The following is a 16,251-nucleotide window of genomic DNA, read 5'->3' as shown; positions in this document are numbered from 1 at the left end:
TGGAGTTTCCACTAGAGGGAGAGTCTAGGACTAGAGGCCACAGCCGCAGAATTAAGGGACCTTAAAAGAGGAGGGTGGTGACTATGGGTATATGGGTATATTTAAGGCAGAGATTGACAGATTCTTGATTAATTATGAGGTTATGGGGAGAAGGCAGGAGAATGGGGTTAGGAGGGAGGGATAGATCACCCATGATTGAATGGCGGAGCGGACTTGATGGGCCGAATGGCCTAATTCCGCTCCTATCACATGTGATCTAATGACCTTATGATCTGAGAGTCGTATCAGCGGACATTTTTAACCACACCATACTACCATTTGTGGCTCCGACCTGCTTTTGTCAGACCACTATCATATTGACCACAAAGAAAAGTAAGATAGATATAATATCAATGGATATTTTTAAGGCAAGGATAGATAGATTCTTGATTGGAACGGGTGGCAGAGGTTATGGGGTGAAGGCAGGAGAATGGGGTTATGAGGGAGGGTTATAGGTCAGCCATGATTGAATGGCAGAGTAGACTTGATGGGCCGAATGGCCTAATTCCGCTCTTATCATTTATGAACTTATAACACGTCATATTGTCGACCATCAAATGGGTCTGTTTGAAAGAAAACTTGAAAACACCACAAGGCTCGGTCAAGGCGATCCAGGGTTTTATTTAATACAACATTAACTAAAATATAGTTGTGAAGAGTCAATCTGGACAGTACATCGAACTAAGCTTCATGTCATCTTTCTATATTTTCTTTCTCTTTGGTGTTTACACCATTAACAGTGCTGGATTTCACACCTGCACGCCAGCATCGAATGAATGCTCTAACAACCACGGCACGGTGGCGCAGCGGTAGAGTTGCTGCTTCACGGCGCCGAGATTCAGGTTCGATCCCGACTGCGGGTGCTGTCTGTACGGAGTTTGTACGTTCTCCCCGTGACCTGCGTGCTCCGGTTTCCTCCCAGACTCCAAAGGCGTACAGGTTTGTAGGTTAATTCATCATCATTGAAAACATTGGAGAAGGTGGTGAGGGGATAGCTGACTACGTCATCTTGGACACAGACGGGAGAAGTGACCGTCTCTTGCCAACCTACACCATCAATATGGAGACTGAAACACTGCAGTACGGAGACACTGTTCATTTCCCTGGGGGATCACCTCCAAACGCCGACTCATACTGTTGGTTTGAGCCAAATATCATTTGTACAGGAGGTAAGGATTCAAGACCATTCAATTCATTCATTCATTCATCATCGTTGAAAACATTAGCGACGCAGTGGCGCTGGTCTCCAACGGGAACGGTGACGGACGCACCACACGTCTCTGTCCTCCAGTTCCTGCCCACTTCAGCCGCTGGAAGTACAGGATGTGTGGTGTGTGTGTTTTATCATCGTTCCTTACAATGCTGTGTACGATAGTGATCGCAACTTCTACTGAAGTGTGGATGGCCGTTGGCTCGCTAGAAGCTCATCCGCCCTTTGACAGGTGGTGGGAAAGATGCTGGAGTCAATTATTAAAGAGGTGATAATGGGGCATTTGGATAGCAGTAAAAGGATTAGTCCAAGTCAACATGGATTTATGAAAGGGAAATCATGCTTGACTAATCTTCTGGAATTTTTTGAGGATGTGACAAGTAAAATGGATGAAGGGGTGCCAGTGGATGTAGTGTATCTAGACTTTCAGAAAGCCTTTGATAAGGTCCCGCACGGGAGACTGGTGACTAAAATTAGAGCTCATGGTATTGGGGGTAGGGTGTTGACACGGATAGAAAATTGGTTGGCAGACCGGAAGCAAAGAGTAGGAGTGAACGGGTCCTTTTCAGAATGGCAGGCAGTGGCGAGTGGAGTGCCGCAAGGCTCGGTGTTGGGGCTGCAACTGTTTACCATATATATTAATGATTTGGAAGAGGGAATTAGGAGCAACACTAGCAAGTTTGCAGATGACACAGAGCTGGGTGGCAGTGTGAACTGTGAAGAGGATGTTAGGAGGTTGCAGGGTGACCTGGACAGGTTGAGTGAGTGGGCAGATGCATGGCAGATGCAGTATAATATAGATAAATGTGAGGGTATCCACTTTGGCGTAAAAAACAAGGGGGCAGATTATTATCTCAATGGGGTTAGGTTAGATAAGGGGGAGGTGCAGCGAGACCTGGGTGTCCTTGTACACCGGTCACTGAAAGTTGGCGTGCAGGTACAGCAGGCAGTGAAGAAAGCTAATGGAATGTTGGCCTTCACAACAAGAGGATTTCAGTATAGGAGTAAAGAGGTTCTTCTGCAGTTGTATAGGGCTATGGTGAGACCACATCTGGAGTATTGTGTGCAGTTTTGGTCTCCTAATCTGTGGAAGGACATCCTTGTGATTGAGGCAGTGCAGCGTAGATTCACGAGATTGATCCCTGGGATGGCGGGACTGTCATATGAGGAAAGATTGAAAAGACTAGGCTTGTATTCACTGGAGTTTAGAAAGATGAGGGGGATCTTATAGAAACATATAAAATTATAAAAGGACTGGACAAGCTAGATGCAGGAAAAATGTTCTCAATGTTGGGCGAGTCCAGAACCAGGGGCCACAGTCTTAGAATAAAGGGGAGATCATTCTAGGGGCTACTGGAGTCAAGGGATATGGGGAGAAGGCAGGCGCGGGTTATTGATAGGGGACGATCAGCCAAGATCACAATGAATGGCGGTGCTGGCTCGAAGGGCCGAATGGCCTCCTCCTGCACCTATTTTCTATATCTATATATATATCTTTATCTGTATCTTGTTTTTGATCCTGCTGGGGGTCCACAGCCCCCTCCTCACCTGGCAAACCAGGTGGGGGAGATGGATTAGTCGCTGACTCTCTGAGCATGGAGCAGGTAGCACGGTAGCCTGTGGCGGGGGAACTCCCCCGACCTGACCAAATCCCGAATTGGCTTTGATTAAATTGTAAATTGTCCCTAGTGTGTGTAGGACAGTGTCGGCACGGACTCGGTGGGCCGAAGGGCCTGTTTCCGTGCTGTATCTCTAAACTAAACAGCTGTAATTCATGCAGCTTCAACAGCCACAGAACGACAAACACACCTCAAGCTTTCTTCAAAATCAACCCTGATTCAGCTAAACAGATGTCCCGCTACCTTTTGACTAAGAATAAAGTGTGGACCATTCAGGTCTGAGATAAGGCAAAAAAAATTCACCCGGAGTGTTGTGAATCTGTGGATTTCTCTGCCACCGGAGGCAGTGGAGGCCGATTCACAGGCTGTATTCAAGGGAGAGTTAGATTTAGCTCTAAGGGCAAACGGAATCAAGGGATATGGGGAGAAGGCAGGAACGGGGTACTGATTCTGGATGATCAGCCATGATCACAGTGAATGGCGGTGCTGACACGAAGGGCCGAATGGCCTACTCCTGCACCTATTGTCTATGTTTCAGGCAAACGCCTCCGCTGTCTTACTGTGAAAACAGAGAGGATGAGAAGGAGTTTCTTCCCAGAGGCCATTAGGACTGTAAACTCTTCTCACCAGGGACTAGCTTACTGTACCAAACTACTGGTGTGTGGTGTCTTTTTAAAATTGCTGGGGGGGCCGAATGGCCTATTCCTGCACCAATTGTCGATGATGTCCATCTTCCCCACGACCACGTTGGCTTTCTCCGGTTTCCTCCCTCATCCCAATAACATGCGGGTTCGTAGGTTAATTGGGCCTCGGGAAAAATCCCTCTCGTGTGTGGGTGGCGGCGCGGCTCTGGCCAGCAGTGGCCTCTGCAGCCTGTCCGCGTTTTTATTATTTTTTGTCTGTGTTTTTATGTAGTTTTTTTGTTATTTATGTTGGGTGTGTGTGTGTGGGGGGGCGGGGGTGGGGTGGGGAGGGGGGGGGGAAACTTTTTGAATCTCTCCCTGCACTGGAGACCCGACCTTTTCTCGTCGGGTCTCAGGTGTCGTTGAGGCCGCAACGAGGAGCGGCCTCCAACAGGAAGAAGCCGGGGACTCAGGTGCCGACTCACCGTTGCCGTCGCGGAGCTGGCCGAGTCCGGAGCGGGTGGAGCGGTGGAGGAGCGCTGCTGCTGCTGCTACCGGAGAGTCGGAGGCTCTCTACAGGTCTGTGGACGACGGCACCGGGAGCCCACAGCTCCCTGGAGGGAGACCGCTTTTCAGGGCTCCTGCAACGGCGAATTCTCCCGCCCGAGTTGCGGGGTTGAAGAGCTCCTGGTGCGGGGCCTACATCACTGCCCCGCGCGGCTTGGAATGGCCGCGGACTTTGCGAGCGCACACCGGGGGCTCCAACACCAAGACCCGGTGTGCGACCTCGCACCACCCGGCGTGGCTTTAATGGCCGCGGGACAATCGCCATCGCCAGCCGGGGGCTTTGACTTTGACTCTGACATCGGGGGGGGTGAGAGTGCAGTGGAGAGATAAGTTTATTTGGCCTTCCATCACAGCTATGTGATGGATGTTTATGTAAAATGTAATTATGTTGTGTCTGGGGTCTATTTGTGTGTAATGTATGGCTGCAGAAACGGCATTTTGTTTGGACCTCCAGGGGTCCAAATGACAATTAAATTGACTCTTGGTTCTCTTGGTTCTTGGGTGATTGGGATAACAGAGAACTAGTGCGAACGGGTGATCGATGGTCGGCATGTACTCGATGGGCCGAATGCCTGACCGGCTGAGTTCCTCCAGCACTTTGTGTTTTGTTCAGCACCGACTGACTCTGTCCTCAACCACTTCCCCCTTGCTTGTCACCCTCACAGTCCTAGAATCTCTACGTGTCTGTGTGAGGGAAGGTGAACATATTTTACTAGGAAGCTTAGCTACGATCCTTAAGGGCCTGTCCCACTTGACACCATATTTTCGGCAACTATGCTGCTGTGGCAGTGAAGAAAGCGAATGGCATGATGGCCTTCATAACAAGAGGAGTTGAGTAAAGGAGCAAAGAGGTCCTTCTGCAGTTGTACAGGGCCCTAGTGAGACCACACCTGGAGTATTGTGTGCAGTTTTGGTCCCCTAATTTGAGGAAGGACATTCTTGCTATTGAGGGAGTGCAGTGTAGGTTTACAAGGTTAATTCCCGGGATGGCGGGACTGTCATATGCTGAGAGAATGGAGCGGCTGTGGGCTTGTACACTCTGGAGTTTAGAAGGATGAGAGGATATCTCATTGAAACATATAAAATTATTTAGGGTTTGGACACGCTAGAGGCAGGAAACATGTTCCCAATGTTGGGGGAGTCCAGAACCAGAGGCCACAGTTTAAGAATAAGGGGTCAGCCATTTAGAAAGGAGACGAGGAAACACTTTTTCAGACAGAGAGCTGTGAGTGTGGAATTCTCTGCCTCAGAGGGCAGAAGTGCCAACCTCTTCCACCCATATCCCTCCCTCTGGCTTTACTTCTCAATCCTCTTGACTCCTCACTGCCCCACATCGCCTCCATCTACACCTCACGCTGCCTCGGCAAGTCCAGCAGCATCATCAAGGACCAGTCTCACCCCGGCCACTCCCTCTCCTCCCCTCTCCCTTCAGGCAAAAGGTACTGAGGTGTGAAAATGCACACCTCCTGATTCAGAGGTAGACAAAAATGCTGTAGAAACTCAACGGGTGAGGCAGCATCTATAGAGCGAAGGAATAGGTGACGTTTCGGGTCGAAACCCTTCTTCAGACTGATTCTGGGACAGTTTCTTCCCAGCTGTTATCAGGCAACTATATCGATAGGACAAGAATTGCATTGTCCCATCTGGGACACATGACAATAAACTCTCTCGATTTGACTTGGCCTCTTTGGTGACACTCGGACTATCCTTGATCGGACTTTGCAGGCTTTACCTTGCACTAAACGTTATTCCCTTCAATCTACTTCCTGGTAAATCTTCCCTGTATCCTTTCCATACTATTGTTCTGCATCTTGCTGCCTTTTTATTACAAGCAGCTTTTACGACTTGTTCTTTTAAAGATCGTTTATTTCTCTCCCCAGTTGCCAATTAACTATGAGCTGCGGCAGTGAGCCAACACAGTGAGAATCATTTCTATTTAATCTATTAAAACCCTCCATAAAACTGCACACCAGCTTACTCCAAATCCTCACTGATTGAAGTTAAATAAGTAATGTAACAGCCAATAGATCGACCAATACGGCTCCAATTAAGGCCACAAGCTACTAGTTTGGACAAACTGTGATTGTTCTTCTTACAGCAAAGAATAAACGTAGAACATCTGTAGAATAGTACAGCACGACAACAGGCCCTTCAGCCCCAAATACCTGTGCTGTGCATGATGCCAGGTTAATCTCCTCTGCCTGATGTGTGTGTGTGTGTGTGTGTGTGTGTGTGTGTGTGTGTGTGTGTGTGTGTGTGTGTGTGTGTGTGTGTGTGTGTGTGTCTGTGTGTGTGCGTGTCTGCGTCTGTGTGTGTGGGTCTGTGTGTGTGTGTGTGTGTGTGTGTGTGTGTGTGTGTGTGTGTGTGTGTGTGTGTGTGTGTGTGTGTGTGTGTGTGTGTGTGTGTGTGTATGTGTGTGTGTGTGTGTGTGTGTGAGTGTGTGAGTGTGTGTGTGTCTGTGTGTGGGTGTGTGTGTCTGTGTGTGTGTCTGTGTGTGTGTGTGTGTGTGTGTGTGTGTGTGTGTGTGTGTGTGTGTGTGTGTGTGTGTGTGTGTGTGTGTGTGTGTGTGTGTGTGTGTGTGTGTGTGTGGTGTGTGTGTGTGTGTGTGTGTGGGTGTGTGTGTGTGTGGTCTGTGCCTCCATTCGAGTGTAACAATAGAAATGATTAACAGAGCTGAGGGAGTTCATTTTATTTATACTGTAGACACAAAATACTGGAGAAACTCAGCGGGTGAGGCAGCATCTAGAAACATAGACATATAAACATAGACATGTGTAGTGTCTGTGTGTGGGTCCTTCGTGTGGGTCTGTTCAATATGATCATGTGTGTGATCATCCAACAAGGGCCTGTGTAACTCCCTCTGTAAATATAGTGTGGGAACTGTGGCCTCAACTGTGTTCTGCGGCCGAGTGTGTCCAGAGATGTGTGTGTGTCTGTGTGTGAAAAATGTTTTTTGGGTCTCGGTCCTAAAAGATTTCCCCTTTATGTGTAAACTGTGTGTGTGTGTGTGTGGCCCCTGGTTCTGGACTCGCCCAACATCGGGAACAATCTTCCTGCATCTACCCTTAAGAATGTTGTACGTTTCTATAAGATCCCCCCTCAATCTAAATTCTAGCGAGTAGCAAGCCGAGTCTATCCAGTCTTTATACTGTAGAGTCCTGACATCCCAGGAGAAACTCTGGTGAGGCTTCTCTAGAAACATCCCATATGGCAACATAGTCAATAGGTGCAGGAGTAGGCCATTCGGCCCTTCGAGCCTGCACCGCCATTCAATATGATCATGGCTGACATCATCAACTGCAGTATCCTGTACCTGCCTTCTCTCCATACCCCCTGATCCCTTTGCCACAAGAACCTCCCTGCTCCCTACTCAAATATTTTGCTATGAATGGCTAACATACCATTTGCTTTCTTCACTGCCTGCTGCACCTGCATGCCTACTTTCAATGACTGGTGACCATGACACCCAGGTCTCGCTGCATCTCCCCTTTTCCTAATCGGCCACCATTCAGAGAAGGAATTGGCTGGTTTATTTATTATTTGTAATTATAATTAGTTATACAGTATGCGTGCACACTTTATGGACTTTGATTTTAACAGAATGGTCATTGTGAGATAGAAATAATATCTATATTAGGTGCATGCACATGCACTCAGAGCCTATTAAGTTATAGAGTCATACAGCACGGAAACATGCCCTTCAGCCCAACTTGTCCATGCTTGACAATCTCTGCCTCAGAGAGGGGTGGAGGCCGGTTCTCTGGATACTTTCAAGAGAGAGCTAGATAGTGCTCTTAAAGATAGCGGAGTCAGGGGATTGGGGAGACCAACGGAATGGGAGTAGAAGGCAGGAACTGTACGCAATCATGATCCATTGAATGGTGCTGGTCGAAAGACTCGTAAGGGCATGTAGAACTCCCTGCTCCTATACTCAATGTTTTATGTCTATGAATGCTAAGATGTCCATTGTCTTTGTCTATTGCCTATTGCACCTGCATCTATTGACAAAGTGCCCCATACACGCTAGACACCCATCTGCCCGTGCTTGGCCAATCTCCCTCTAAACCTAAGGGATCGGCAGCGCAGCGGTAGAGTTGCTGCCTTACAGCGCCAGAGGAGAGAAGGATTCTGGTTTCAGGTGTATTTTTTGTACGGAGTTTGTACGTTCTCATAGAAACATAGAAACATAGAAATTAGGTGCAGGAGTAGGCCATTCGGTCATTCGAGCCTGCACCGCCATTCAATATGATCAGGTGGCTGATCATCCCCAATCAGTAGCCCGTACCTGCCTTAGAGTCATACCCCCGGAATCATGCCCTTAGCCCAACTTGGCCACATCTAACTCCCTCTTAAATCAGAGCCAATGAACTGGCCTCGACTGGAGATCTATGAGCAGAGAGTTCCAGAGATCTTAAAGATAGCGGTAGTTAGGGGATATGCCGTGGTACAATGTATGTGTAGTCCCTAGTGTGTGTAGGGTATGCATGCCAGGTTCGGCGAAACAGGGCGGACCATGTGAAGGTTGCAATCTCCCACCACAAATAGGGTAGGGTAAGGTTCAGGGATCACTGGTCAGTGCTGACTCGGTGGGCCGAAGGGACTGTTTCCGCACTGTATCTCTAAACTAAGCTTCCCAGTCCATGTACCTTCCATGTGTCCAATAAATGCACACACTGCCTTAGTGCACATACATGCATTCAGAGCATTTTATAGAAACATAGAAACATAGAAATTAGGTGCAGGAGTAGGCCATTCGGCCCTTCGAGCCTACACCGCCATTCAATATGATCATGGCTGATCACCCAACTCAGTATCCCGTACCTGTCTTCTCTCCATACCCCCTGATCCCCTTAGCCACAAGGGCCACATCTAACTCCCTCTTAAATATAGCCAATGAACTGGCCTCAACTACCCTCTGTGGCAGAGAGTTCCAGAGATTCACCACTCTGTGTGAAAAAAGTTCTTCTCATCTCGGTTTCAAAGGATTTCCCCCTTATCCTTAAGCTGTGACCCCTTGTCCTGGACTTCCCCAACATCGGGAACAATCTTCCTGCATCTAGCCAGTCCAACCCCTTAAGAATTTTGTAAGTTTCTATAAGATCCCCTCTCAATCTCCTAAGTTCTAGAGAGTATAAACCAAGTCTATCCAGTCTTTCTTCATAGAGTCACACAGTACAACACGGAAACTGGTTCTTCAGCCCAACATAGAAACATAGAAATTAGGTGCAGGAGTAGGCCATTCGGCCCTTCGAGCCAGCACCGCCATTCATTGTGATCATGGCTGATCATCCCCAATCAATAACCCGTGCCTGCCTTCTCCCCATATCCCTCAACTCCACTAGTCCCTAGAGCTCTATCTAACTCTCTCTTAAATACATCAGGTGATTTGGCCTCCACTGCCCTCTGTGGCAGGGAATTCCACAAATTCACAACTCTCTGGGTGAAAACGTTTTTTCTTACTTCAGTCTTAAATGACCTCCCCTTTATTCTAAGACTGTGGGCCCTGGTGCCCAAAGTGCCAACCAAGATGCCCCATCTACACTAGTCCCACCTACCTACATTTGGCCCACATCCTTCTAAACCTTTCCGATCCATGTACCTGTCCAAAAGTCTTGTATTTATTCAAGCAAACTCACCTCTAAGGTCTGGAACATTTTTAATCTTCGTTAAGGTATTCGACACATCTTCGTCAGTGTAGCCCATTGATCTGACAATCCCAACTGGAAGTCCATTGTACCTGAGGGCATTGGCCAGCTTGTTGGCAGTGTCCACCCAGATATTCTCATTTGAAGATATTATGCCAATGTGGGCCCAGAGAAAGTGTTTCATCACACTAAACAAAACCTTGGCGGGTGATAACAAGGTCCTCACAAAGGTCGGGTGGCTGATGGTGTTGTCAAGTTGAAAGTTGACACAAGCCCATGAAAATATTGCTTTATTCCAATACTTGCCCATCAGTGAAGCGGCCTCGCAGTAGCCGGGGTTCACGGGACCCAAGAACACCGACACGTGCTTGCCGAACCCCATGAAGTTTGTGAGAGCTTTCGAGGTCTGGCAGTCATCTGCAAGCACCGTGTATTCAACTTCAAATCCCCTTTGCAGGAGCTTCTCCCTCTTAATCCGATCCATGGCCAACTTGGCGGCCAGGTCTGGAAGAGCTTTAGAAAAACCTGGGTCGCAGTTCCAGGGTCCCACCACGCCGATCTTCAACCTCAGAGAGTGTGCTTGGTGCATCAGGGCCAACAGTCCCAGGAGCAGCCACCACGAAGATGGGACAAATGTTAACTTCACAAAATGTTTGTGCTTCTGCGGGGCGGACCATCGAGGGTGATTGCTAAACTCCAACAAAAAGCCTCCCAATGTCCAACAGAGAATCAGCATTTTCTTGGAAACATTCAGAGCCAGGTCTTGAGCAGATGGGATTCATTCACGAGCTCTGGTGATAACTGGCCCTGAAAAACATGACCAACAGAACTGCATGAAAAAAAGTTTCACTCGTAGCATTAAGAGTCAAGAGTGTTAGACAATAGACAATAGACAATAGGAAATTTGGCCCTTCGAGCCAGCACCTCCATTCAATGTGATCATGGCTGATCAACTCCAATCAGTACCCCGTTCCTGCCTTTACCTTTAAGAGCCCTATCTAGTTCTCTCTTGAAAGTATCCAGAGAACCGGCCTCCACAGCCCTCTGAGGCAGAGAATTCCACAGGCTCACAACTCTGTTTGTGAAAAGGTTTTTCCTCGTCTCCGTTCTAAATGACTTACCCCTTATTCTTAAACTGTGGCCCCTGGTTCTGGACTCCCCCAACATCGGGAACATGTCTCTAGGGTGTCCAAACCCTTAATACTATTATATGTTTCAATGAGATCTCCTCTCATCCTTCTAAACTCCAGAGTGTACAAGCCCAGCCGCTCCATTATCTCAGCATATGACGGTCCCATTGAGGTTGGTGTTGTGTAGCGTACAATAGACAGAAGCTGTTGGTGACCCTGGATGTCACGGAGACTCCCGTACCTTCTTTCCAACGGCAGGAATGAAATGAGAGTGTGACCAGGGTCCCATGGAATGTTTATGATATTGCCTGCCGTTTTGAGGCAGTGCCTACAGTGGATCTCTTCGATGGTGGGTAGGTCAATACACACGATGGACCGGCCTTTGTCCACCATTCTCTGTAATCTCCATTCTTCCTGGGCATTCAAGTGGCCGAAGCAGGCCATGATACAAACAGTTAAATATGATCTCTAGCGTACCCCTGTTGAATTTCAAGGGAGTATTCACAGACATAGCAAATCTCTTCAATCTTCTTTGGATATTATATTACAGGTAACAGAGTTAAACATTATCCTTGACATTACTGTAAAGTATTATTTAGTTTAGTGTAAGATAGACACAAGGTGCTGGAGTAACTCAGGTCAGGCAGCATCTCTGGAGAGAAAGAATCACAATCACCATCACAATCAGGTTTATTGTCATTCAAACATAGGTTCAAACGAAATTATGTTCCTGCAGTCCCACTAACAAAAACACCAAAACACACAATCAACACAATTCCACACAAACATCCATCACAGTGAATCTCCAAACACCTCCTCACTGTGATGGAAGGCAAAAGTCCCTCACTTCCCTGCTCTCCGCTCTTATTCTTCTCCCCATAGTCAAGCAGCTGATTGAGGCTCTTGATGTTAGAGTCCCCGACAGGCGATGATAAATTGGATAACGTTTCGTTACCCAAATTTCTAAATGGGTAACATTTCGGGTTGAGACCCTTCTTCAGACCCTTCCTTAGTTAAGTTAAGTTAAGTTTACTTTAGATTAGTTTAGTTTAGTTTAGAGATACAACGTGGAAAAAAAGTCCTTGGGCCCACTGAGTCCGCGCCGACCAGCGATCACCATAATCACCAGCACTAGCTGACTGGTGACAATTTACAATTTACAGAAGCCAATTAACCTACAAACCTGCACATCTTTGGTGTGTGGGAGGACACTGGAGCACCCGGCGAAAACCCATACGGTCACAGGTAGAACGTACAAACTCCGTACTGACAGCATTCATAGTCAGGATCGAACCTGGGTCTCTGGCACTTGTAAGGCAGAAATTCCAAAGCTGCACAACTTTGCACGGGTACCCTGTCACCCCCTTAAGACTGTTTCACAATTCCACTGTTTCATGACTGAACCTGTTTTAACTCCAGACACCATCTTGTCTCCATCACCTTTAATAGCATTACCTAACTGAAATCCATCCATATCTGTTATCAAATCTTGTAACGGAACCCAGCTAACCCTGACCTGCACAAAAAGTGCGGAATATTTGAAACTCTGAAAACATTTGCAACAAAGGAAAATGGTTTCCATTTTTCAGAGTTATTGACACATATTTCAAATCAAAGAGTCTATAAATAAATGGATTAAAACAAACATTTGGCCAAGTCTTTAGTTATGGTTTAATGTAGAGATGCAGCGTGAAAACAAGCCCTTCAGCCCACCGAGTCCACGGCAACCGACGTGTCACCCGTTCATGCTAGTTCTATTTTATCCCACATTTGCACCAACTCCCTACAGACTCGGGGCAAAGTATTGAGGTGAATAAACCCACACAAATCTGCACATCTTTGGGATAGAACACAGCAAAAGGAATCTTAAAATAAATGTGTCTGACCCAGTATGCTTCTTGTCAAGAAAGGCAGATATATTATATATTTTAAGGCGGAGATAGATAGATTCTTGATTAGTGCGGGTGTCAGGGGTTATGGGGAGAAGGCAGGAGAATGGGGTTTGGAGGGAGAGATAGATCAGCCATGTGGACTTGATGGGCCGAATGGACTAATTCTGCTCCTATCACATATGACCTTATGACATTAACATAGAAACTTAGACAATAGGTGCAGGAGTAGACCATTCGGCCCATCAAGTCCACATGGCTGATCTATCTCATTGCTGAGCATCCAAAATTCAGAACCCTATTCTTGCTTTCTCCCCATATCCCTTGAATCTGTTAGAGCTAAATCTAATTCTCTCTTCAACACACCCAGTGAATTGGTCTCCACTGCCTTCTGTGGCAGAGAAGTGTATGATGAAGTTTATACATGTATGTTGACAGATTTTAAATTACCTTAAAGACATTATGATCATTTAGTAGCATATGTACATGGGTTACAATCTAATCACTCCCTCTGCCCCCCCCCCCCCCCCCCCCCCCCTCCCCCCTCCTCACACCACATGTATATTGCAACACAAACAGTCTTAATTCCATTAAAGGTCAACAATTCTAACCAAGCTGAAACTTATTATCAGTTCAGAATAAAGGGATGTACCTGAGATGAGATGAGATGAGGAGGAATTTCTTTGGTCAGAGGGTGGTGAATCTTATAAAGTGGAGGCCATGTCTTTACGTATTTTTAAGCAGAGATTGACAGATTCTTGATTAAGATTGTTTAGGGCTTGGACACGCTAGAGGCAAGAAACATGGTCCCAATGTTGGGGGAGTCCAGAACCAGGGGCCACAGTTTAAGAATAAGGGGTAAGCCATTTAGAACGGAGACGAGGAAACACAGAGAGTGGTGTTTCAGGATATGGGGGGGGGGGGGGGGGGGGGGGGTGGAGAGGCAGGAACGGGGTACTGGTTTGGGGATGATCAGGAACCATGATCATTGAATTGCGGTGCTGGCTCGAAGGGCCGAATGGCCGACTCCTGCATCTGTTGACCATTGTCAATTGTTTATTGTCTATTGACCAGGCAGGAAAATGAGAAATATATACAAGGAATGCATTCCTCAATTCTTAAATATGAGGAAATACATTTATCACTGAAATTACTATGAGGATAGATACAAAATCTGGAGTAACTCAGTGGGACAGCCTGAAACTCTGAGTGGCGTTTCAGGTCGAGACCCTTCTTCACACCGTGTATCCATTACTATGCATCAAACGAGATCAATTTAAACATACAATGTATTTTTACAAGTTCATTATAAACATGGCTCAAAGTAATCAGTGTCAACTGTACCTGGAAAGCCCGGCGTATATTCTATGAACTGCTAACGCTGAGTTATGATCCAGAGATGATTGACATTCACTATTCTGTGCACTGGTTTCGCACTGTGACAAAGCTAGGTTACGGCCATAGAAATATTAATAAAAATCCACAAAATTATCCCTTTGAGAATAACTTCCTTGGGTGCATGAACGTCTCATTTCTTCACAGCCTTGGACACAAGAATTCCGCCACCCTCAAAGTGCATTTGGATCTGACTTCTAATTCTGCAACAGGTCGTGTTTCAATTCTATTCAGTCCCCTCGGTGGATACAGACGCGGGTTGTGTGTGGGTGGTGGAGGGGAGAGGTTAGAGCTCTTTCGGTTTTCGCTAAGTTAATTCATCTTCCTCGACGCTGCCTCACTTATTCTGGACGAGAACCAAAGTCCAACATACGGCGACCGTAAGGCGGGGAGATGGTTTCAGCACCACGGAGAGAAGCATTGAAACTTCAGAACCTCGGACAGAGGCAATGGGACTTCAGCAACGCGGCCCCTTGTCGCTTGACAAAGACCATGGACTTGTTAAACCGCTGCTTGCTCGGGTCCACACTTGTTGCATGTTCAAGATATCATTCCAGTCCCACCCCCCATCTCTCTCTCTCTCTCCCTGTCTCTCTCCGATGTCACTGTACAAGGTTGTTTTTTCAGGGACTGCTTCTAAAACTGACCTCCAATTCGCACTCCGGATGCGTTGAGGATCTAATCCCCGTCCACATCAACTGCTGTGTGATTATTAATCCGATTGCTCTGCAGATTCGGAGAGGGAGGCGGGGCCTTTAGGGATCTCGGGTGATTATCTATGTTTCCGAGTTTGAAGTCAGAAATAAACTATTGCGATTCACTTGCTGCTGGACGGAGGCAAATAGTTGTCATTCATTCCAGCCGTCTATAGCGCGGTCATGGTGATTCTACAAAGGGGAGGTGGGGAGCATTGGACCCTAAATGTGTCGAAAATTGTAGTGTGTGTGTGTGTGTATGTGTGTGTGTGTGTGTGTGTGAGTGTGTGAGTGAGTCTGTGTGTGTGTGTGTGTATGTGTGTATGTGTGTGTGTATGTGTATGTGTTTATATGTGTATGTGTGTGTGTGTGTGTGTGTGTGTGTGTGTGTATGTGTGTGTGTGAGTCTGTGTATCAGTGAATCTGTGTGTGTGGATGTGTCAGTGTGTGTGTGTGTGTGTATGTGTGCGTGTGTGTGAGTCTGTGTGTGAGTGTGTGTGTGTGTGTGTAGTGTGTGTGTGTGTGTGTGTGTGAATGAGTATAGAAACACAGAAACACAGAAAGCAGGCGCGAGAGCAGACCACCAGGTCCATCGAGCCCGCACCGCCATTCGCTCATGGCTGAACACTAAACAGACACACTTACCCACAAACAGTAGACACAAGACACAGAACACAAGACACTACCCTCCCCTTTATACCGCTATCACCCCTCTCCACCCCAAGAACCTCGTGATCTCCTGGGGGAGGCAAAAAACCGGATAAAAACCCAGGTCCAATTCGGGAAAAAAATCCGGGAAATTCCTCTCCGACCCCAATCTAGGCGATCGACACTTGTCCAGGAGATCACTCAGGTCTTACTATACTAACCATACCTAGGTCCATATCCCTGCCCTCTCCCCGTAGCCCCTTATCCCCTTGGCAGCTAAAAAACCATCTATTTTAGTCTTAAATATATTTAAAGTTTCTGCTTCCACTGCTCCCTGGGGCAGTGAATTCCATAAATTAACCACCCTCTGGGTGAAGAAGTTCTTCCTCATCTCAGTTTTAAAAGAGCCCCCCCTTATTCTGCAACTATGTCCCCTAGTTCTAGTTTCCCCGATCATTGGGAACATCCTCGGGGCATCCACCCGATCAAGGCCCCTCACGATCTTATATGTTTCAATGAGATCGCCTCTCATTCTTCTAAACTCCAAAGAGTAGAGTTCCAGCCTACTTAACCTTTCCTCATATGTAAATCCCCTCATTGCAGGAATTAATCTTGTAAACCTTCGCTGCACTGCGTCCAGTGCTAGTACATCCTTTCTTCAATATGGACCCCAGACCTGTACACAGTATTCCAAATGTTGTCTCACTAATACTGTACAGCTGCAGCAAGACCTCCGTGTTTTTATACTCAATCCCCCTAGCAATAAAGGCCAAAACTCCATTGGCCTTCCT

General features: G+C 47.0%; 1 protein-coding gene across 1 annotated transcript in view; it reads right to left on the bottom strand.

The window, feature by feature from the left end:
• gucy2f (guanylate cyclase 2F, retinal) overlaps positions 1 to 10,461 on the bottom strand; it is an 82,463-nt gene extending 72,002 nt beyond the window's left edge. The window contains exon 1 of the mRNA XM_055664819.1: positions 9,695 to 10,461. Within this exon, the coding sequence (XP_055520794.1) occupies positions 9,695 to 10,439 (745 nt within the window). The 5' untranslated portion in view covers positions 10,440 to 10,461. The remainder of the gene's footprint in view (positions 1 to 9,694) is intronic.
• Between the last annotated feature and the right edge of the window lie 5,790 nt (positions 10,462 to 16,251).

This window comes from Leucoraja erinacea, chromosome 45 (assembly GCF_028641065.1).
Source record: "Leucoraja erinacea ecotype New England chromosome 45, Leri_hhj_1, whole genome shotgun sequence".
Taxonomy (NCBI): domain Eukaryota; kingdom Metazoa; phylum Chordata; class Chondrichthyes; order Rajiformes; family Rajidae; genus Leucoraja; species Leucoraja erinaceus.
This window is presented reverse-complemented; position numbering and strand designations above follow the sequence as displayed.